The 25,896-nt window shown below is 28.8% G+C and overlaps 1 protein-coding gene across 2 annotated transcripts in view; it reads left to right on the top strand.

The window, feature by feature from the left end:
- The first annotated feature begins 744 nt into the window (after positions 1 to 744).
- LOC111685919 (protein dead ringer) overlaps positions 745 to 25,896 on the top strand; it is a 58,890-nt gene continuing 33,738 nt past the window's right edge. For both annotated transcript variants that reach the window (XM_023448203.2, XM_023448202.2), the window contains exons 1-2: positions 745 to 1,622; positions 25,630 to 25,793. In XM_023448203.2, the coding sequence (XP_023303971.2) occupies positions 1,548 to 1,622; positions 25,630 to 25,793 (239 nt within the window). In that variant the 5' untranslated portion in view covers positions 745 to 1,547. The remainder of the gene's footprint in view (positions 1,623 to 25,629; positions 25,794 to 25,896) is intronic.

The following is a 25,896-nucleotide window of genomic DNA, read 5'->3' as shown; positions in this document are numbered from 1 at the left end:
ATTAAGGATAGCAAAACTGGTGCGGTTTTAACAATTATCAAATTAGGTATTTTACCGACTTGAGTCTTTCATAAAATTGGTTTATTAACTCGGTAAAGGCAGCCAAATATATTTAACATGGAATACCAAAATTAACTTTTTGTAATAATTTCAATTATTAAAAGTTTACGATTATGATACAAATAACAACTTGTAACAAGTTATTTACAGGTGTACCCGCAGGGTATATCAAAATTAAAAATGTTAATTTAGCTGCAAAATTTTTAAAACGGTTGATACAGACGAAGTGTGTCGTTGACAGAAAACCAAATGAAACGGTATGGAAACGACGAAACACTTTTTTCAAGACAAATAGCAGAAACAAGAAAAACAATAAGTTACTGAAATCCAATTGGAATTTATATAAAGCAGTTATTTATCGTTGTTGTTGTTTTGAGTTTTATTCAACTTTTCAGTTGTCGACATTTTTTGTATCTTTTTGTGCGCTAATTCAATCGTCATCCACCTTAAATATATAAACAACAAAAACACAGCAGTACTCACTAACACCAATCCGATTAGAAGGAGAATAAGAAGAGTGTAAATGAATGAATGTGTGTGTTTCATTTCTCTATTTGATTCCAATTCGAATCGAATTAAAATTCTTGTTTTCCCCTTCTCATTCCAACCAATTGTTTTTGTCTTTTTGTTCGTTTTTTTTTAGTTTCATTTGCAGTCTGCTTCTATTTCTCATTCGGTTTGTGATCGTCGTCGTCCATGCAACGGCGTCGTTTTGTACGGAATTGATTAAAATAATTTTATTTTTATTATGATTCAAAAAATTGCATATAAATAAATACCCATAAATTATATGTAACATATAATAATGCTATAAATTTAATCGGAATCGTATAAATAATTAAAATATATTAATAAAGTAGTGCAAAACATACATAAAACGACCAGTGAAAGTTCAGAAATATATTACAATTATTGCTATATAACAATTCAAACAAATATTAAAAAAACAACTTTAGTGTAAACAAGTTATAATAAATTAAGTTAACAAAAAAAATAAAGTTCATACCTACAACATTATAGAACAAAAATTTGTTTGTATTGCCTTATTCCGACGGTATTTCAAAAAGACGAAAATAGAAAGAGATAAAACTAAAGAACAAGAAAAATAAACAAAAAACCCCTTTGGATCTTATTTAATTTGTTTTTAACGTGTCATTCTTATTAAAAAATATATAAGTTTTCATAATGCCTAACGGTTTACTCTGCCAACATATCCATCACCACTGACCTCTGTCGCGCTGTCCCCCTCTTCCTTGCTACTGCCGGCCACTCATTTTTTATATTTACGATATCAGTTACGATCAATACAAATTGTATTTGATTTTGTTTCTTTGTTTGCACGGTACATACATATTTTTGTGTATTGTTTGGCGGCATCAATAATAATTGCGTCAATAAGTGATTGAGTGTGAGAATTTCAAAATCTGGTTTGTTTGTTTATTTTTACAAGAAAAATTTAACATAAATCTATCAAAATTCTTCACCTAATGCAACTAAATACCATGGACTGCACCGGGCGTTCAAATTTAAATGAACGTGATTCGGAGCTAGGAGATGATATGGTAAGTTTGTTAAATTTTCCGTCGCAAGTTACTTAATTTGTATTAATTAGTGAATTAAAAATGCTTTTTTTAATTTTTTGCATTCAATATATTTGACAATTTTAAAATATTATTTTTCAAATCAAAAATAATATTTTCGTAGAACCAAATACAGTTGAGCTTTGATTAACGCGATTCTGATGCAAAATGCTAAAACATTAGATTTTTTAAAAATAGTGAACTACTGTTAAACAAATGTGTCTCGAAATCTTAATTTTTTATATTTTTCACTATGAGGAATAAAATTAATAAATTAAAAATCAATCAAAATAAAGTAAATCACAATTTTAAAATATATTCTAACAATGAAAAAAGTATAGATGGGCGTGGCCGACCATATGAAACTCTACACCAGTTATGAGTTTTTTCTTAATTTCAATATATCTATTTTTGTTAAAAAATGTTTTTCTGATTAAGGCTATATGTATCCACATAGGGCTAAGGGTCCAATATGAACCGATCCTAGCAAAATTTGGTGGTGGGATATGCTTGTATAAAATGTAGTTGTGCATATTTTTGTAGGGATATTAGTATATTTGGCATAATTAGGAACTCCAAATCCCAATTTAATCGTGTACTAAATTTCATCCAATTATCTTAAAAATTACGACCTGTAGTTTGATTACAAGGTTTATAACAGACAGACGGGCGTACATGGCTAATTAGACTCAGAAAATGTTACTGAACCTACTGGTTTACTTAAAAGACCATCAATTATATGAGTTATCAGCTTAAATCCAATATACCCTCCCCACTAAATTGGTGCAAGGTAAACAAAATCGAAATATACATATGGGCAATTCCTTGTCATACCTTAACCTAACCTTAAAAATCGATTTGTATTAAATTTGCAAGGTTAGTACTATTGGATTGTAGGCTAGACAAAGCTCTATCGGTCAAGAAATTACGGACTTAGAGGGGGTCAAATTTTTGTTTCAAGTTTTGCATTTTTTTTTTTTCAAAATGAACGTTTTCGTTATAGTTCTTTTTTCCCAGAACAACCCAGCAGTTCGACAAAGAGTCAATGCATACGAAAAAGACAGTCATTTCCACCAATAGTTACCCACCTGGATGATCGTAATTCGTATGTTTTGGGTCAATGTACAAATGTACCCTTTGTAATTGAGAATGAAGACATTCGTCACTTTAGTGCCCCCTTTGTAAGCGGGAGCGGAGATAGTCGTCTCTTTACTGTCCTCGAGATTATACTCTTAAAAGTTGTTTTTTTTTTGTTGTACTTCCGAAAGTAGTTATTTTACCCATCTTTTGGAGAAATGATTATTATTTTCTACTAATATGCCACCATCTGGTTGACTTAAATTTATAACTTTTGGGTCAATCGTCACATTATTGTCCCATAGTATTCTGGAGAGTAGACACTTGAAATTTTTAAATTTTAGTTCCATTAATATCTTACCACCTGGCTGACTCCAATTCGTATGTTTTTGGTCTTTCGTCACAAATTAACTCTTTGTAATCGAGAATGAAGACAGTTGTCGCTTTGGTGTCCCTTTGTAAGCAAGAGCGGAGGCAATCGTCTCTTTACTGCCTCTTTGTATGGTGTAGAGTGACGATTGACTTCCTCGTAGAACAAGCCCATGTTAAAATGGTCGGTCACCAGGGTAGGCAGGTGGCTAGGGGCCACCAGAAGTGGTAGGCTGGGTATGTATGTATGTATGTATGTATGTATGTATGTATGTATGTATGTATGTATGTATGTATGTATGTATGTATGTATGTATGTATGTATGTATGTATGTATGTATGTATGTGTATGCTTCTTTAGACACGAGTCTCTTTAGGCGCAAGTCGGCAATATATAATTGAATTTGGTGGAGTAGCAAAGTTGAATATTGATGTTATTAAATAAGATAATTTTACTTAGATCATATTAAAAATATTTAATGTAAATTTCTTGAAAATCAATAATAGTAATTTTTTGAATATGTATTGAACAAATAAACAGATAATTATAATATTCGATTAAAACTTCCCATTACCACACACAAACACATACTTATGCTATTTCGAATATTTAAATAAGAAATGAGTAAATGGTTCACAGCAAACTCAATTTTGTATCTAATACCTTCAGTAAATAACAATTGTTCATAAATCAAAATCGATTTAAAAATTCCCATACAATTAACAATAAAAGGGTATTGTTAGAAAATTTAAGAAAAAAAATATTATTAAAATTATCACTTAACTAAATTAGTAAACAAATTTTGATTTCTATGAAAATGATCATGGTAAATAAACTCTTTTTTTTATATTTTGTACCATTGCTTCTCAACTTTCCACCTTAAAATACCATCTAATGTAGATACATATTTATTAAGAGTCGATAAATAAACAAACAAATAAATCTATAAAATAGTGACGGTTTTAACACAAAGTAACAAAACATTTAAATTTACTCACACATGTGTAAGTACAGATCTTTAGCTATGTTCGATCATTCAAGCAAACAAATTACGTTAATCATAGTACGTAACTGAAAAATAAAATGGACTGTAACATTTGTATATACTTAATTTTTACAGGCATAATACATAATCGGAGATGAAGTTAACGGGTCTTAAAAATTTATTGTTTTCAATGAAAGTCATGATCTTTACCTTTAGAATAGTTTACCTTTAGAATAGTTTACATATTTATTTTAAGCAAATAATTAATATAATATATTTTTGATAGAGATTCCCTTATCTTAGCGTCCAGATCTCCAGATCTTGCTTTTCATCAAACTTACTATACTATTACTATACATACTAACTATACTGTTGCATTTGGATAGAGTTTTATAAATTGTTAATATTACATCGTATTACTCAGTAACGATAAAAAAAGATCCCAAAGCGCAAGGAATTGTTTGTGAGGTTTGGCCAATAGTGTGTAACGAGAAACATTTTTTTGAGGGTCTGATGTAAGCACATAAGACAATAACCTACAAATTGTCTAAATTTACTATTTTTGTGCTCATTGTGCATTTTTAGATACATATAATCTAAAACCTTAAAAAACTGCCTAACAAACAGTCTACTGGAAAATCCGCCAAATCAATGCCAAACCCGAGTTTCATTGCCTATCGGGTTGCACGATGACAGGAATTTTGTAACGAACGATATAAATTTGTTGAGAGTAAGCATTTGTAGAATAACGCCAAGCGTATGTGATCATGCATCGAGAAAAGTCGAAAGTGAAAGTCCATTTTGTAAGAAAAAGTTGATAAGTCGAATCGTGAATCGTGAAATAGTTGATTTAAAGATATGATTAAAATATGTTTTTTTTTGAATAATAACTATTGTTACAATAATACATAATAAAATCAAAAGTTAAAAATCGAAGACTGAAAAAATCAAATCTTAAATTTTTTATTTTTATTAAAAAGTTGACATCAAAAAGTATAATATTTTTGTTGATACACAGTGTTTCTACTCCTATTATGCAATATATTTTTAAGGGGGTCCCATAGTATGCTACAATATAATGATTTATCTCTTGCACAAATCCATACTAAACATCCAGCTGTTCGGTTGAGCCAACACTTATTGATAATTTGTGAAACTCGACTATTTTCATCGGTTTTATTTTATACCTTACTACTAAAGTGAGTTTGTTTATATGTATGCTTATAACGTATAAACATATTGATCTTGGTATATGAATTACTTACTAAAATAGATAAGGACATGCTCTTCAGCCTGGCCGGTCATTTATGAAATTACTTACACAACTGCGATGGTACAAATAACTTTTATATAAACATAAATCTCTCCATGTAAATCCTCCATGTTAACACTCTACAGATTAATAAATTGGATAAACATATCGAATTGGAACATGAATGCTTTGTTATAACAGATATACAATATTTTTTAATAAACTAATAATTGACGTAGGGTATCATATGGTCTACCAACTTTACTCTCTTGCATTTTCATTTGTAGGTATGTATGTAGGTATTTTCATTATTATTACGACGAGTATGTATAAGTTTTATCTTAATAATTTTTTGTTGTTGATGATGTTCACACGTAAATTAATTGTTCAAATATTTGAATTATTTGTTAGCAACTTAAATGAATATTAAATGGGAATTGATTTTTGTTTCCTAATAAATTTAAACCTCTGCGCTGTCATTGTTTATTATACGTCTTATAAAATTTTAATAGCTTTTTCTTTTAAACAATATTTTTTTGTTAAAAAAATTAAGTTAGTATGATTTAATTGATGAGTAATAATTTTTCATTATATTTAATTAAAAATAATCAAATTAAAATATTACTGATTGAGTTGGTGGCCCCAGAATTTTTAATAAAACAACATTTCAGAAGCAATATTTAATTATTAATACTTAAGAAGTCTGGTTAAAATTTCATATACATTCGTACGCGGCGTTTGTGATCAATATATCGGACCCACGTGAACACATGTTTATATAAGTTTATAATGAACAAAATTCAATACCGTACGCGACACTTAAATTTAACTAAAAAGAAGTGGTGATGGTGTACAAAGATCTTCAGAAGATTAATAATAAACAAATTATAACCAGCAGTACGTCCGAATACAAATGGCAAGTACTGAAACATCAACATGCTAAATAAGAATTGATAACCCTCCGATGATTGGTTTATGATTAAAACATGGATCGTAAAAACTCCTTAGAACCATCGAAAATTCCAATATAAGATGTTAAACTATATAACACTATCAAATTAGTGTTATTATAAGATATCTTTTATCTAGTTTTTTTTTTTTTAATTTTACAATAATTGTTATTACTATTTGCATCAGGCACTTTTCTCGATAGATTAAAATCAAAATTACAATTTATATCCAATTAAGTGTACTGTACAGCATTCTTAAAGAGTTGATTGAAAATAATATTAAACTTCATTTATTCATTTGCTGGCATTAAATACATTCTAATTAAACACTAAATCTTATTTCCGTTTTATTAAGTACACATATCGCAGTGCTTTAATTAAACATCTCTCCCACATGTGAAAGATTTTAAAGAAAAAATCGATTGATTATAAATCTTTTAAATTTTGTGGGAATTTTTAAGTTCCTCATAATATACGGGCAATGGGCAATATACTAAAATTAACATCAACACCCTGAGCACAATCACACATACATAAATGCAAATACTGTAAGAATTAAACTCGTGTGTTAATTATAAAATATTTAAGAATTTTTATATAAAATCACCACACAATAATAATGAAATAAAAATGTTTATTTTTGGCAAAAATTTTCATTTAATACTCAACAAAAATACTGGCACTTAAAAACGCATAAATTTTTATGGTTGATATTTTACTTAATTTCTAAGAAATTATAAAATAAACAAAAAAGAAAAATATAGTAAAATACCGAAATAAACTGAAAATATTAAAAATTAGTGTCGGTTGGCATAATTTATAGTTTTAATCTAGTCACAACAAATTTCTATTTGAATGAGTAGACGAGTATGCGACCTGAATTTGTTTTAGTTCAAATTCAAATTGTTCAAATGCCTTTTTGATTTTCACACATTTCTACGTATTCAGTTAATTTTCTGGAATATGACTTTTGCAAAGAAAATCGGCCACTTAGTGCCTCCAAGTAATGTGGAAAGAAAGCCAATCGTGGAAATCATTTTAATTCAAAATGAAGTCAGTCTACACTTTAGTGTCTCCAAGTAATAAATAATCACACTAAAAAAATATTAGTAATAATGTTCAATATAGAAATCATAGAAACATTTTTGTTAGCTAAAATTATTATTTTTGTAATGTATAGAGTGCCAAATGAATTCCTGCCATTACAAGCTCATAGTAAAATAACTATTCACCTCGCTAGTGGTAATTCTTAATGGCATGTAAAATTTCTCGTTCGGAACAGTTTCCTCAATCTATTTGAAATATTTTATTACGATAAACATCGTTCTGTATGTGTATAATTTCAATCATTAATGATGATTTGATTTCTAATCGGTTTCTTTAGATCACTATTTAATAGTTTTTATTTTTCATTATACTAATAAATCTTTAAATCGTAAAACAAAAGATTTCACATTCTTAAATTTATGAAAATCTTTCTGTTGTTAAAAGAATTTTCATTAGACCATTTAAATCATTTTTTGACCAGGAAGAAACCCATTTAAATTCTTTGAGAGAGTTGTGAGAGTCGAGTGAATAGGAAAGAAACGAAAACAACAACAGAAAACAATAATATTGTTTTGTTTAACAGCAACATTAACACGTGCTGTGCGTCAGTGTAAACAGTTCCCACATTAAATCTTCAAAATCTTGCATGAGATTTTAAACCAAAAATTCATTTAGATTTCAGATACTTCTGTACTTGTGTATGGGTATGTGAAACTGTATATGTTTCAGCATTTGTAACTTTCAATGGGGTTTTCTTCTTTCGATTAGTATTTTGACTTTTCGAATTTGTATATGAGTTTAACGGTAAGATTTTTATTTGGGTTGCATATAGTAATAGTAAATACTTATTTGTTAAATGTATTTTTAAATTTGTTTACCTTTAAATTTGTCATACTCTTTCTGTTTACTGATAAAATCGCAAATAATTCCATTAAATTATCGATTAAAATTTGGTTAAATGCGGAATTAGTACGAAAGAAAGGGCAGATAGTTCTGCCGTATTTTGTATACGAACCGCCAACGCATGAAATCAGAGGAAAACGTTGACATTGGAGGAATCTACTAAACACAATTGATTACAAATAAGGAATAAAATAAATACATAACGTCTTACCTACGAACGGGGACATCGCATTTGTTAGTGAACTGTTGTATTTTATTATACGTAAAATTGTGATTTTCTCATACAAATACAATTTTTGTATAAAAACAATATCTTTATTAGACTCCTTATAAGTAATGCAGACGGTATGTTGTGGTCCATTAATTTTCTTCATAAGCAAATCAAATTGAATTTTTTATTTGAAACTATTAGTAAAGGTTTTGATAAACACGTTAAGAAAAAATTTTCTTTAAAAGCTGAAAAATATTAAACAATTAAAATTATAGATTTAAAGATTTCGATTTATGGAGCCTTTGTTTGAATACAGCGTTATGAATTGTTCCAAAGTACATCCTGTTCGATTCTATATACATATCTTTTATATTTATAAACGGAATCTTTTATATAGTGACATAAAAGCAGCTTAACCATCTATTTATGGAGATCGCGATATACTATAAAATATTGGTCTCATAGAAATAAGTGTTGCTATTTCGGCCACAGTGAAGACTTTAGCTTAAAAATGTCGGAATCTTGTTTGTCTTAACCGACTACAAGTACCTTAAAATAAAGCTAATATTGTATTTCATATTTTATAGAAATAATACTTTTTACTTTAAGAGTTACAACAGATATTGTCTTCAAAAAACGTGGCCGCGGTAGGATCATTCTTCGTATATTTAGATATTATATAACAAATGTTGCTAGTTGGTTAAAATTATAATGTACATAGATTTAGAATTTCAAAAACATGTTAAGTACAAAAATTTATTGAAAAATGTAAAAGTTATTAAAAAATTCCATAGACCATTAATGTGTCTTAGAGCACTTAATTAGAAAATGTAGAAAAAATTTAACTTATTTTAGAAAATATTCTAATAAAACTATTTTAGTACATAAAATATATCTATATTTACTCGAATATAAATTTTTGTCCTTAAAAGATATCTTTAACCTGTTCTCAGTTACGATAAGAAAAATATTTTTAAATCGCAATTTTGAAACTCCATTTTCAATTTTTATTAAATCTTTGTTAAGCAAATTTTAAAAATTTTTAAATATCACCGAGTTGTTATTTAAAATATAAAATTTTTGATTTTTTTTTTTTTTTTTAATTTTGAGCGACGGGCGGCACGTATTTACGTCTTTTAATCGATCTCAATATCTGGAAAGGGGAATCTTTTTGTGGGGTTAAGACGAACAAGATTCCAACATCGACGGTTTGCGGTCACTCTAATGTACATAAAGAAAATTATATATTTAGCTAAATGGAAATTTTAACTTCTTAGAGCGTGTTGATGTTAATCCCCTTTAATATTTTTGTGTAGGAAGCTAAACTACGCAGTGTTGCCATACAAAACAACAGAAAACACCACTGTTTGTTATCAAAACAATACATGTTTTATAAAAAAAGAAGGCAATTGTAAATGTAATATGAAAATTATGAAAACTTAAATTTAAAACAAAAAAATATATTGTGTAGCCCCCATAATTTATACTAATCAATAAATCATGTTATTGTTTATTTTCATAAATATTGTATTATTTTTTCATCAGATATGGAAACTTTTGCATTTGCTCAAGTTAAACCACCTTCATTGATCGCTTAAACTAGCAAACAAAATTAACCAATTAAGTACTTAAGAACAACTTTAAAGGATTAATTTTAATTTAATCCCTAATCCTTTACCTAAAGATTGGCCCTTAATCAACTAAAAATACTATTATGTTTAGAAATATCAAAAGATCTATTAAGCTTTGTTTTTCTAAAAATTAAGTTTCTTTTGCAAGAATTTTAACAAAAATTTACAAATAATTACAACACTGGTATTGCTTTCAAACTTTTGTAGAAATGTTGCTAATTATTTTATTCAGTATCAATAAATAAAATTAGTACATACATATGTTTGTGTATGTATGTATGTATGGACATTTATTGGGTTGTATGTATATACTATACATATAGTATCTACAATGAACATTGTATATCCATGTATGTGCAATATGTTGGCCGTGTTCGCATGGAGAACATAAAAGGTAGGTTTTGATGTTTCCACATCAAATAAAAACTTGGTTTATTTTAAAATACCAATTCTCAAAATCAATATTAAGTAATCTGGATCAAAGTATAAAAATATCCTTTTTTAAGAGTTTATTAATTTACTTTATGTGTCACGCAAATTAATTATATGGAGTTAATGATCAGGCAGAAAACGTAAATATTGGTATCATATTAAACACAAAATTTAACTTTTTGGAAGTAACATCAGAAACTTCCATTATGGGACCACCCTAATATACAAATATATTAATATATTCGCAAAATAAATGAACGAATAAAAATGCTAATTAAATGGCAACAGTGTAAAATAAAATATGAATAGGAAGAAGGAGACGAAAATAAATGAAAAACAGACGTTCAAGAAAAATCAACTACTAAAATGAAATCATTAAAAAAGTAATTATCAAAATGCTAATAAAATAAACATGCAGTCATGCACACACATGTTAATAAAAATATACATACACATATGTATGTATATATATTTTGGATGGAAGTATCTTTTATATAAGTACCAACTAACAACCATACTGGCTTTTTTATTCATCATACATATTTATGTATGTATTTATATACATACATATGTACACATAAATAAATTTATATGCATATAGGCGTGGCTAATAAACGCATATATTTAATATTTTGCACATGGATGTGCATATTCATGTATATCTTTATGCCCTACGTAAATAAACGAGTATACGGTACAAAACATAAAATAATTTATTAACAGAATAAAACATTTTACTTGTTTGTACTGGTTTTCATAATATAAAAACAACAAAACGTAGACTTCAGAATATTTGATAGAAATGTATTAGGATTTTCTAATGTCTATATGCGTTTAATGCGTTATTAGATCAAATAATCTAACATATTCTAGATTACTGAGGCCGACAAAATTTGAAAAAAAAGTCTGAATCCTTCATCAATCTTGTAAACTCTGGATTTTACAACTACTATAGTGCGGAGCATATTCCACACCTAAATGACGATGATCCAATAGGCTCATAACCACTTTCTGATTCGTCTTAACGATGTCTGTTCATCCGTCAACTTCAACGGATAATATCTTAGCAACTTTAAAGCAGTTTAAAAGGTAGGCATAGGAAAAAAATTATGTAAATTCTTTTTATACATTAGAAGCGAAATGCATGAAAAAATAGTTTTAATCAATTTATTGTTATAAAAAGTTTTAGGCGAAGATATCTCGAAAATGAAAGAATATATGTACATATGTTAGATGTTAAGCATTAATTTTAAAAACCAGAGAATAGACATTCAGATTATATACAGCATTTTATGAATGAACAGTTATATCATCTAAAAAAGACCGAAAAATGTGTTTTTTTCCAGGACATGATATCTGAGATTCGGATTCAGCGACACTCGATGCTTTAAAAAATATTGTCTGAGCAATTTTTATTCTGTAGCACAATTAAATAGCTAATAAATATATTTAAATTTCTTTTAATTTTAAGTCCCTATAACTCTAAACGATAGGGTTATAGGGATCATCACAAAATTGACCCTCACCCCCATGTCAGCTAGGCGAAATAGGGCACCGATGTTAACAATTTCCATTATGCTTTATGTACGGTATCATAGAATATCCTGTGACAAATTTCATTTAATTATATCAAAAATTGCGACCTGTAATTTGATTACAAAGTTTAAAAGCACTATTCCGGGGTTCAGTTGTATGGGGCTAGGTAAAATAATAGACCGGTCTTAACCATTTTTAATTGGGATAATATAATATCGTGTACCAAATTTTATGGTTTGCATGGACAGACAGAGGGCGAACTCAGAAAATGATTCTGAGCCGATCAGCACAAACCCAATATACCCTTCCCACTAAAGTGGTGTAGGGTGTAGCAACATGAAAAGCATAGATATATAAAAATCTAAGTTGTTATTATTATTTTTAACATAATAACATCATGTACCTTAATTAGAGTTAAATTCTAACAATTCTCCAATAAATTTTCGTGAGGGATATTATATCTGGAATAATACCACTCAAGGATCTATCGAAAGAGCTCCAGAGTTTCACTGTCCTTTCATACTCTAGATTCATCAGAATCTTTATGTCCTGTATTCCTTTGTGTCCACTCAGAATACGTACCATCATACTAGTCCGGCTTTAGGGTATATCTGTCGAGCCAACAAGACGTTCCAAAGTAAATTATACGAAACTTTGGCATCTAAAACGTGAAAAAAATAAACAAATATAGAAAACAACATGTCCGTCGTCCTGTTCAATAGTTTTGCCAATAAGTGTAAACTAACCCCTTTTATTCAAATAATATCTTCAATTATTTGTGCAAGTATCTTTTTGTTAAGTGCTAAATTTATTGCAATTAAAACCGTAACAAAGCGCGAAAATAACAACTAAAATTACGAATGCCTGTATGTATATATGAATACATTTAATTATTTATATACATATGTAGATATACACATATGTAGAGTTTGTGCATGTACACAAATACATTTGAATGTTGTATACCTATCATAAGTACATATTCCTGTACCATCATCCATCGTTTAGTCAAAGATAAACGAATGAAACGAGTTCATTTTAGACTCTCTCACTAAAAAGTATCGCATACATTCGAATATGTGAATATGTGTATCTTATAGATTGTATTGACTCTTTAAGTTGTATTTGGCAACACTCGTTTTTCAAAAGGATGATGATCATGGTGGCGGTAATAAAACAAGGGATATTTTTTTAAACCGGTTTTATTTTAGAGAATTTAGTTTTCACGTCATGTTTTAAATACCGTATACAAGCGAATATAAAATCCGCTACATATGTATCTAGATACATACAGCTGTGTTCAAAAAATTGGAGTGAGACAGAAAAATAATTGTGCAGCTTAATTTAAAAAGGAAAGATTTAAAGAAATCAAATACTTTTTTCATGATATTTATTTGATAAGTGTTTAAAATACAAAACAAATGTCATTTTGTAAATAGGTTCATTAGTTTTGTTGGTATTAACTTTTTTCGAAATCCATATCCGATTACGACTGTTCAAAAAAATAGGAGTACCGTATATTATATTACCTAAGTTAGACTAATTTCCTTTATTCGTGATAAATATTTAAAATATGATATAAAACTGTTATATTTAGATGATTTTGAGGTCAGTTCACTATTATTTCCTTTAAAATCCTGAAAGATAATGTCAGAATTGACGAAAATGAAATCTGTTCAAATATCTTGAAAATGATAAAAATATTGCGAACAAAACATGAAAATTCTCATGGTAATTTCATTAAAAGACTTTTAGAATACTTTAGGAAGTTAGATATTTGAAAATCTCTCATAAAAAATAAACATTTCATTCAAAAATTATAACAGCTTCCCATAAGCGCTTATCATTTTTTTAATTAATCTCATTAGGGCGCCCCAAACTTGTGAAACTAAGCCAAATCGTATCAATATTCAGTTCGTTCAGATTAATTTATAAACAAATCTTTAAATAAAAATTTGATTTCAGAGCATATAGTGAAACCCATTAAGTTTGCCAAGTAACACATTTAGAGGTGGTTTCATAAATGGATGAATTTTTAATGCATGAATACGACAACAAATTATATTTTCAAATCTAAATGACTTCAGAAAATACATTAAACGAAAAATATTAAGCTCTAATCAACTTTTAAGGAAGTTGTATAATAGGAATGATTTATGATGGGTCTTGACAAAAATGGTATGGTCTAATAAATTGTAAAATGGTATCGTACCCCAAATGTTGTAGGTACACATACTAGTCCAAGATATGCTCTCATATTCCCAATAAACAAATTTGATAAAATGGCGGTGTTGTCGTATAAAAATATTTTTGATTCTAAATTGGTGGAAGCTCGTTCCATAGGAAGTAGGTCATTACATAGTTGTCGACTTACTGATTCTAAATCAAAACGTTAAAAAACCTCGCGTATAACATCTTTTAAGGCTTTCTAAATAAATTACTGTATATTTGTTGATAATTGGCCACGACATGTGTCATCAAACCCCTCAAAACTGTTGTCGGAAGGACATCAAGTTCAGGAGGTTCATATACCCAAATTCTAAATTAAATCTTTACAAAAATGACTGATGTTGTACTGGCACACATTAATTAATAAGATTTTAGATGAAAATGCTTTCGTTTTTGTTTTTATTTAAAAATAGTTAAACTTAAATCAAATACTCCTATTATTTTGAACAATAGATTTTGTATATAAATTTAAAAAAAATATATTTTTTTTATATAAATTTCTTCAACATTCAAAATAACGGTTATAAAAATTAGAGAACAAGTTAAATAAATAAATTATAAAAATATTTAATTAAAAATGTATATCTTTCCCTAAAAAATTTATATTCAAAATTTTTCAAATTTTCACTCCTATTATTTTGAACACAACTGTACATGCATATATGTATGTAAATATTGTAAATTGTAAATATATTCATATTAATATATGTATCGTTTAATATGAATTGTTAACATCGGACTTCAAAATATATATGTAATACATTATGTCTCCAAAAAACGTGACCTGGTCGCGGTAGGAGCATACTTCGTATATTTCGATATTATGTGATAAATAATGCTAGTAGGTAAATATTTTTCATATTTTTCAACGTTTATTCCCTAATCTGTTGACCATAAATCAGCTGGTTATGCTTTAAAATTTTTGAAAAATTTTTAACAATGTTAAAAAAAAACTAAAAATTGAGTTTTGAAATTATTTTATTTTGATCGTAGCTGAGAACAGGTTCATGATATCTTTTAAGGACAAAACGTTATATTCGAGTAAATATAGATATATTTTATGTAATAAAATAGGTTTATTATTTTCAAAAATAAGCTAAATTTGTTTCCACTTTTTCAACCAATTTTTGCGTTTTACATCTTTTTGAAATAAATATATGTACGGTCAGTCTAATGTACATTGTACATACATATGTATGTATGTAATTGCCAAACTGCTGCTGAAAAATCCTTATTATAATTGCAAAGGATATTTTGCAACTACATATGTACATTTTATGTAGTTGAAATAAATATTTTGTCAAATATGTTTTTTTGTTGCTATAGAGCTCTTAATAGGCGTGAAAATCCCTTTATCGTTTTTAATTTTTCATGGTTTGTTACCAAATAGAAAGAGGACAACAGGAATGAAAATGTTTATCCCATCCTAAATCTATTTATCACATGACTACCGCATGTGCTACAGTTGAACAAAACAGTCAGTCTCACTCACACAATATCAAAGTGTGTGCATGTTTCGTATCTGTGTGCGTATCTATGTATGTCAATATTATTTTATTTGTGTAGTCACACTAATGAAACTCATTGATATTAAATAGGGAAAAGGAAAAAAGGATCAACTTCTAGACTATTGAACACAGCATGATCAAATGCATAGTGCTTATGGTAGAAACTGGTCGACACTCAAATTAAAGGCATTGTCGAATTATCATCTTATTTAGCTACTTTAGAACTAACACACACACATATACATAGATCTCAAGTAGGGGTTCCTTGTGTTATAATTCATATTTGTTTATTAGGATTCTTAGAAATAATTTAATAAACTGTGCGGCGCACGAAATTTACAAGGACAGCAACAGCATTAACCAGATTTGTGGACTAGAGCAGATTTTTAATAAAGAAAAATAATAAATTTTCGAGTGGAAAAACACTTTGCTGCCATAATGTCATTAAATGTGTTTTTCCTAGGATTAAACATATGATCTGTTTATTTTTTTTTTGCTTATATTCTTTTTCTTTGAAATTGAAAAAGGAAAACTGTCTGCTGTACATATTGAATGAAAACGCACTTATGAAGGATTTTTATTGGTCACAGGAAAAATAAATAAAACGATAATAATTTTATGTGTAATAATGTACATACATATATTATATACTTCTTATATGTTTAAAGAGTCTATATATATATAAAAAAGCCTCATTACATATTACGCCAAAAATGACCCGTAGTGCAATGTCTGTCTATCCGCAATTCCAGAATTAAATAGATAATCAAAAAATTTGTGTTCACAATCCACATCAACACTTTATCTTTAAATAATTTGAAACAATTTTATAATTTTCAAAATAATACAAACACTATGAAATTTATTGGAAATATTTTCCTGACTATGTAGATTATGTCAACTATTAGACGCAGATTGCACTATGGACTAGAGAGTGATACTGTGATAACGGATGTAACATAAATTAATTTTGTATTTTTAGCTTCTACTAAAAAGAAAAAATGTGACATTATCTATATTAGAGTTAATAATATTAAGATTTTAAAATGTCATTGCAATGAAAAAATAATGCACTGTACCTAGAAAAAAAAACGAATGTTATGCAAAAATATTCCTCAATAAAAATGTGGGATATTCAATCCTATATAGAAATTATAATAACATCAAAACGCGTATGACACATAATAAGCGAGATATTCGCTTAAAACAAATTTCTCTAACCTTTGACCTCCAATATCTCGCTTAGCGCACACGATATTTTCGTTGACTTTTATATATACTGCACTAGATCTCATGAAGAGTGTTTCCCTTTTTAATTTTGTCACACAAAACAAAGAAAATTTGGCTAAAAAATAAATTCTACTACTAAATTGTATAAAAATAAGTAAGAGCGTTTTATTCGACTATGCCGAATCTTATATATCCACCATCAAACCGTATCCAGTAAATGAAATGCAATCCAATAAACATTAGGTTGATCGTAGCTATACTCGCATTTTTAAGCCAGTAATGTGCGTTAAAGTCAATTTCTGAGGGGAGTCTTATATGGGGGCAGGGTTAGATATGGATTCTCATAAAATTCAGTAGAGATATGTGCTTATAAGAAACTTTCTTGTGTCGAATTTCAACGCTATGCTCGTATTTTTGAAGGGAGCAGTGAGCGTTTAAGTAATTTTCTGAGGGGACCTTTTATGGGAGGTAGATTAATTGTTTAACGATCTTTATAAAATTCGGTAAAAGATTTTTGCTTTCAGCGCTAAACTCGTATGACTGTTAAAGCTTTTTTCTGAGGACCACTTGTATGGGGGCTATACGGAAATGTAGACCGATATTGTCCGTTTTCAATACCAAACAAACCTTGTCTATAGGGAATTCTAAGACGACGGCTAGACTGTCTTAGAATCTAATAAGGACTCAAAATATATATATTCTTATGGGTCTATGTTCAATATTTCGATGTGTAATAAACGGAATGACAAAATCAATGTCCCCCCATCTTTTTTGGTGGTGGGTATAAAAAGTATGTTTCTATAAGTAAATTACTTAAAGAAGAAAGAAATCTGTTTTTTACAAGAATGCAACAATTTTTACGTATACTGAACTTTGCTTCCTTGGCAAGAATATACCGTTGACAGACAAAGTTAAGAACTAAGGTTTATTCCCTGACCAGAAATTAAAATGGAGACGCCACATAGAGGATATGATATTAGAGTAAATATGAAAGCCAGAAGGCAATTAGGGCGATATCTTAGACCGTGTTGGATTGTAAGAAAGCTTTAACTGAATACTCTCCCAGAGGTTAGGTTTACAATTAAGTTTCTAAACATTGGAAAATAATACATTCAGTGAACAATTTTTGTTCATGAAAAGGAGCGCACAGCAGGCCCAATAGTGACCTAGGTATATTTTCGGATACATCCTCCTATCAACCTAACTTAAATTACTTACATATATCAAAATTGGTCTAAAATTATACAAAAATACTTTATCACCAAAAATTAAATAAATAACACTTAAACCTCAATTTTCACCACCTCTAGACATCGTTTAACCAGTAGTTAACCAGTTAGAATGAAAACTGCCAAAATTTACAAAAAATAACTAGACATTGTGAAAATAGAGTTTGTTCTTATTTTAGTAAATTCCAGATTTAAAAAGATATTCTGCAAATATTAATTAGGGAAAATAAATATTTTATAATGTAATATAAAATAAAAAATAAATACATTTATGTGTGTATATACATTTATGTATTTATAAATTACTAGTAAATATATCGATGTACATACAACATTACATATGTATTAATAAGTATAGGATTCTTATAGGGTGCAAATGAAGCGCAACTGTGACTATGTATCGCGAATTGAGAATTTTCAATTTAAACACAACCAACCATTGCATTAGTCTTAACACCACAAATCAATACCGAAAATTCTAAAGCTTAAAACATTAATAAAAAACATTAACAACATTTATTGTTCATTGTTTCGGTTTGTGAGAATTTCTAAGAAATCTTTGATGTGTAGCGAACATAAAATAATATGAAACCTGCCTGCAATCGTCAGATAAAAGTATATTTAATTTACTACTTAGTAGATATGTACATATATGTATTTACACGTCATTATGTAGTTATGATGGATGTACTATGACGTACTTATGTATACATATTTATGTATGTCATGTTATTTCAATATTTCACTATTTTTCTCTTTAAGTTATCAACGAAAGGATCCTAAAACGTAAAAAACAATAATGAACATTTTTATTAATGTGTAGTTAAGTATTAATAATACACATATTTTCCGGGAACAATTGTAAACTGCACTTAAATTTGTAAATTGTATATTGAATAGCAATAATTACACCGACCGATTGACATGTTTTGACTAGCCTGTACTCCGGTCTAGTGTTCCTAATTTTTGAGCTTAATAAAGCTTAGCAAACTAGAAGAAGGAAAACCACTCATCCGAACGTTCATATACATATGTATATAGTATAGACGATCCATAACATTATCCGACGATATTCAACGATAAAAACTGTATCTAAACGAAATATTTTTTACTGTTTGCTGGAATCTGGGCTTCATAGAAGGGTGGCTCTGGTGGATTTCCTTGGGATGATTTCAGCTAGGGTCGAAACAGATATCCTTGTGTACAGAACAGACTTGTATACAAGTCTGTTCTGTAAATCTATACGGTTTAAAAACCGAGAAGCTTTTAAAACCGAATTGGGTGTTCTGCAAATCGAATTTTTATTTCAATGTAATATTCAGAAAAAAATCACATTTTAAATGCCCATATCAAGTTATATTTATATGAAAAACACAAAAATATTTGTTTAATTTATTTCAATAAAATTAAAATCGAGTTTACTTTCGACAAGATTCGTGTACTCGATTTTATAACGAGAAAAACTATGAGAATTCGTTTTTGAATAAGAAATTTGCTCAGATTCGGTTTATCAAGCGTTATGATACTGGGCAGCAATGGTCAGAGATAAGATAGCTCGAGTAGTGCTTGTACAGGGACCGCCACAACCATGTACAAAAAGAAGCACAAAGAGGGTCATTTATATAACATTATGTTAACGTTAAATTTAACATTGGATGTCAATGAATATTTTTTGGGAGGCTTTAAGTATTTGCTTATTCATATAATCTACGGGGGCTAAATGTGATGAAGATATCACATTTCCACTATGATATTTCTTATCCTAATTAATTTTGTGAGTATCGTAAATTCGGACTTTATTCTGCACCATTATGGATCCCCCCGGGGGCATGTTACCTTGGCGAAGACCTCCGCCTTGGTGTTATTGCAATCCCGGGGTATAATCTGGTACTACGGGTGGCCAGTTGCCCGCAGGACTATGTCCTGGCTGGTCAGTTGGTTGAGGTTCTTTCGGGATCCACGTAGTGGCTGTTGGTTGAACCCAAATTCGCGGGAAGAGAATACGTGGCGGTTAAAAGACTGATGCATGATAATAGTCAATATTTCGGGATAAGGTTCGGTGCTGTTGCCGAAAATCAACAGATACCCCACAGAGGAGTGACTGTGGGACTAAGCGTTGGAAATGAGTTGGTGTCAATTGTATATGATAAAGAATGAATGTAGAGGTATGCGGGACTCATCCACCCGTATACCTAAATGAATGTGTCGTATGTTTTTCTCTATGAATGTGTCGAATAAATGAGATGTGTGCTGGGTTGAATGATGATGGATGAAAGATATCATATGCCGATAATTTTCCTTCCTTGACCAGATATGTTCAGAGTTTACTCTGTTCATATTCGACTTGCCACAGCGTGTCGCTGTGAGTAAGAACGATGTCTACGGCTTATTGATGGATAGTGCTTCGGTCCACCGGTTACGTCTCTAGGTGCTGTTGCCGACTCAACAGAGCCATAGTAGTGTGGTTGTCTTACAACGTGACTACTTTGGCAAGAGATTAGATAGCTCGAGTACTCCAGCAAAGTACTTGCGCATGGTACCGGTCATAGCCAATGTGCAAAAATTGCCACCTGAGTCTTCATTGAAGACAAAGGGGCGATGGTAGACCGTTCTCAAGTCTACCCAGTGGATGAAAAAGACCACCGTGAGATAAGGCCGACACGGCAGGTGCTCACGTTAAAACTATCGACAGTCTGCACCATTATGGAAAACTGTAAAATCTCAAGTCTCTATAAAAGTTAGGTTACGAAAGCACTTAGAACATATTTATTTATAACGTCAGATATCATAAAGCACCAATGAATGTATTCTTACTTATTTTAAAATATACATATTTATCAATTAAATACAAAGTAGTAAATTACATTAGAAAATGTAACGACACGAGTACAAATTTTTTTATTTTTTTTCTAATTTTTGAAAAAAAAAACATGGAATAATAATATAAACTAAACTAATTATAATAAATCAATTTTGTCGTCAATTCTGTAGACACATATTTGTAGATACACATGCATGTATGTAAATACTTATACATACTTACACATAAATATTGATTTGTTGCTGCTGAATTTCTTTGTTTTTTTAAATTATTTATTTAGTTTGAAAATATGTATGTCTATTGGTGTGCATGTGTATGTATAAAAATTTTAATGACAATTTTTAATTGAAATTTTATCAAATATTCATTCCTTCATTCGTCATTTGAAAATTGACACGAATGTTTTACACAAATACACATGTACTTACGAACGCATACAGAGGTAAAAAAACATAAATAGGAACATGTACCGCTATATTTACATAATGTTTTGTCATTAAATACATTCGTACATCGATGCATACATTTGTAAAATATAAATTTGTATATGAATTCGTATAATAAATACATATGTATGTATATTCGCAAACTGTGGGTTAAATTATATCAAATAATTATTTTCATTAGGAATGAGAAAACACGGGTGGAATTGTGCAGGTAGCGACTTGTATGCGAAAAGGCATTCATCATTTGCCACTGTGCATTAACCAAAAACAACAGCACTATCAACACAACAAATACACAACATTCTAAGAAATATCAGAGCACATTTAAAGGAGTGAATTCATTTTTCATTCTTGGAAATAAGAAATAATGCACTTTTAAATATTGTCTACACGGAGAAAATGATGCAACTACTTAAATTTTTTCGACCACATTTTGGAAATTATTTAAAAAATATTCTTGATATATACACTAAAAGCAGACATGATGTTAGGAATTTTGCAAATGGTTAACGTACTAAAATTAATTCTTTAAATGATCTGTATATTGTAGTAAATTCATTGCAGAATGCGATACGTAACATGACACCTACAAGTACAATAACAAAAAATTAAAATTGTACTAACAAACTTACATACATTTTTACAACAAACTTGTAGTATACTTGTAGTATACGTACATACATACATAGATACGTACATTCATATTCAGGAATATAATAAAATAAAGAATATTAAAAAAAACATAGTAATACAAACGATAAACTTATAAATTTCCGTGTGTTAGTCGGTGGTAGGAATGTATAGATTTTTTACATTAACAAGAATACATACATTAAACTGAAAAATGACATTAAATTGTAATTACTTTTGTTTTGTATTACGAATAGTTTTTGTTTATTGATAAAAATATAATTTAGCTTAATGAGTTTTGTTTTTTTTTTATTATAGTTTGCATTGAAAATGGTTTCCAATCAATTTTAATAATAGTGCATACGAATATTAATTATTTAAACTGTAAATAGTTATCATCACCTTTGCTTTATTTTTTAGATGTAAACATTTGATGGGCACTTCAAATTACATTACAATAATGTAAAATTAAAAAAAAAATAATAATAAAAAAATTTGGTATTTAAATAATTTTAAAATAATCTAAAAAATTCTGAAATGGAGCAAGCCAAATGCTAAACTATTTTTATATAATTTTCTATATAAGCCAAAAATTTCGACAATTTTGACATTTATTTCTATAAAAATTAAAAAAAAATGTTAAGTAGAAATTTTGCTTATATGCTATGACATTGAAAAAAAATATTTTGTGAATCAAGAAAAAATTATTTTTACCGTAATCAGTTCAAAATTTTTGGTCCTATATCTGCCTAAAAGTTTATATATCGACTTAGAATTTCTTTCATTTCATCGATTAACACACCTTTCGATTTCGACATTTTAGCTCATAAGAACGCCAAACATACTAAAATATCTTCAAAAATCGAAGTAAAATTGAAACTTTTTTTTTTTTAAGCCCAGGTTAAATATACTTTCCTACTTATTTTACTGAGTGTTTTCGGCAGTTTATTCATTTCATTAATGACTTTAATATATTTAATATTTGCTAAACAAATATTAACACAATTATAAATTAAAATAATATCGTCCCACGACCAGCATACTTGTTGATTCTCTGATCAAAAATTTCAATGCCGTCTGTTAACATGTTAAAACTTGTTAAAAATTAAATACTTAACTGGAGGATAAGTAGCACATCTGGTAAGAGGAAGTTCATGTATAAGTATACGCACAAATATGTATAAGTATGTGTAAAAATTATCAAAACCTACCTACTACTAATGGATTTAAAGTCGATTAAAAAGAAAAATGGTAACTTGCAAAATTAAATGGTTAATGAACTTTTAATTAAAATCGTCTGAATATTTTTGTAAAAATTCTTAATATAAACTTAACTCGATTCATTACTAGAGGTCATAACATGTTTCTTTTTTAATGGGTTAAGTTCCTAATTAAATAAATTTGAAATAAATATATGGACATTGGCTTGGAGGCTGATATTTTTGTATAAATATTGTATGTGTATTTCAAATACAAATTTAAAACTAAATGGTGGGGAGATACGAAACACGACACAACTGGTTAAAATAAAAACAATACTAAATTTAGTTTGAAACATTCATTTATCATATTTTCATTCATAATTTATCCAATTCTAGTGAGATGGTTGAATGAATAAATAGCTCAATATAAGGCATCGTTCGGAAATATTTTAATGAATGAATCTCATGGTTTCCACAACTACGATATGAAATAACCGATCATCTAAACGTTTTGTAAATAATAATCAATCGATCATTAATTCGATCGTTTTAATGAATCAAATTAACGAAATAAACCAAATAGAACCGAAGTTCATTGTACTGCAAATGGTTTTCAGCACACAAATACATTTTGAAACCCCCTTTAAAATATCAGACTTATGTAAATTGTTCAATCATTATTTCCAAATATATATTTTGTTTTTTATTTATATATTTATTTTGAATTTCATAAAACACTCAATCGTGCTAATACAAGAACCAAAGATTATAGAAAATAATACATTACGGAAATATTAAGCAACGACTAAGTAACAATTTATTAGTTTAGTGCCGATTTAATACATTTTTACAATTATGTATATTTGTCGCCTTTTATTTTGCGACCGATCAACCGAATATTCCAAAGCACGATTAACCAAGATGCACTTTAGCATCTCGAACGCGTTTTAGATTTAATGAATTAAAGTCACTTTATAGAAAATTATCCAACATTATTTATGGTAATAACATTGATTTGTTGGACAGACAAATGGTCATCCAAGCCAACCAAATAGGCAAACATACATATTTACATAGTTAAACACGTAAAAATTCTGACTACAGATCCTTAAAAGAAATTATTCCTTCATTATAGGCATAATAATATTTCACCTAGAAATATGACTGATTTTAGTTCAAAGTTATTTGCAATAAAAATTTCAAGAATGAATTCTTCAATGGACTGTGTAGTTTAACAAACAACAATAAAAAAGTGTGAGCGATTTTAAGCAAAAAAGCACGTTTTTAATTTTATTTTTGATTTCCTTAAGATGTGGCGCATAAAAATGAACAAATGCTGTGAAATGCTCGTACAGAACACAAAAATAAAATAACAACAAACAAAATTTGTAAACGTCATGTTAACCCAGCATGTGACATACTTTGTTGGGATTTGCATATTTAGCTAGCAAGAGCGATTCAAAATAAGAAATCTTAGTTCTGCTGGAAACAAATATAAAGAAATAAAAAATCAAATAACACCACAATACAATAAAAAGTTTTGTTGTCATATCGTTCAATCGATCGATTTAGTATTGATCATTGATCGTTTTACGCTAAAAATTCGCGCGTCGTCCACATACATTTGGTTACACTCTCACAGAATATTGTAAATATTTTCAATAACAAAGTTCAAAGTTTTTTCGTACAAATTTCGGTTCTGAAGTTGGGAAATGAGTAAATCCAATCACGGAGTAACATTTTTACACTTTTATCAGTAATTTAATCTATTTTACGCTTAGGAGTTGCGATACCAGAAGTATCCAGACGAATTTATACCAAAGCCGGTTAAAGATACTGTATTCGCTTTGTACGACATTTGTTTTCCAAATTAAAATTACGTTAAATTTCTTGATCAACAGTTGAACATTTTTTTTCATGAGCGTAATTATTCGACGTGAATATATGTATATATAAATATGTTTGTATGTATGTATGTACCTATGACGACGATACATTAAATAGCGAATGACTCTATTTGGCGCGATTGTGCCCCACCACCATTTGAATGTTATTGGTTGGTGTTTGTGGTGCCACGTATAATGACTTTGATCGAAAGTAAGTGAGCTTCGACAATAGTAGTACAAGAGTCGTAAAAGAAATGAAGACGAAATAAATGTTGGTCATAACATTTTTACTTGTTACAACAAATGTTGCAAATTAATATCGCCTATTTTATTTATGTATAACAAACAACACTATGGTTGCACACAACACATTTATTGCGTTGAACATTAATGATTATTTTTTTATTTTTGCAGTCACATGATGATCATTCCGATGATGAAATGCGTGACTGTGATTCAGTTGAAGGGGATCACATCTCTAGAGTAGGATCGCGCTTAAACTCATCTATGACAAGTAACGGAGCGGGAACGGCTGGTGATATGAGCGGTCCTGAACACCCCAATGATATGGCCATGAGGTTAGAAAATTTTATTTGTTATTATTCATTTCAAATAAATACAAATTAATATTGATTATTACATAAATACATATATATGAGTATTATTGATAATGTGTTTGTA

This window comes from Lucilia cuprina, chromosome 6 (genome assembly GCF_022045245.1).
Source record: "Lucilia cuprina isolate Lc7/37 chromosome 6, ASM2204524v1, whole genome shotgun sequence".
NCBI lineage: Eukaryota > Metazoa > Arthropoda > Insecta > Diptera > Calliphoridae > Lucilia > Lucilia cuprina.
Note: the sequence above shows the minus strand (reverse complement) of the source record. Positions and strands in the feature narration are given on the sequence as shown.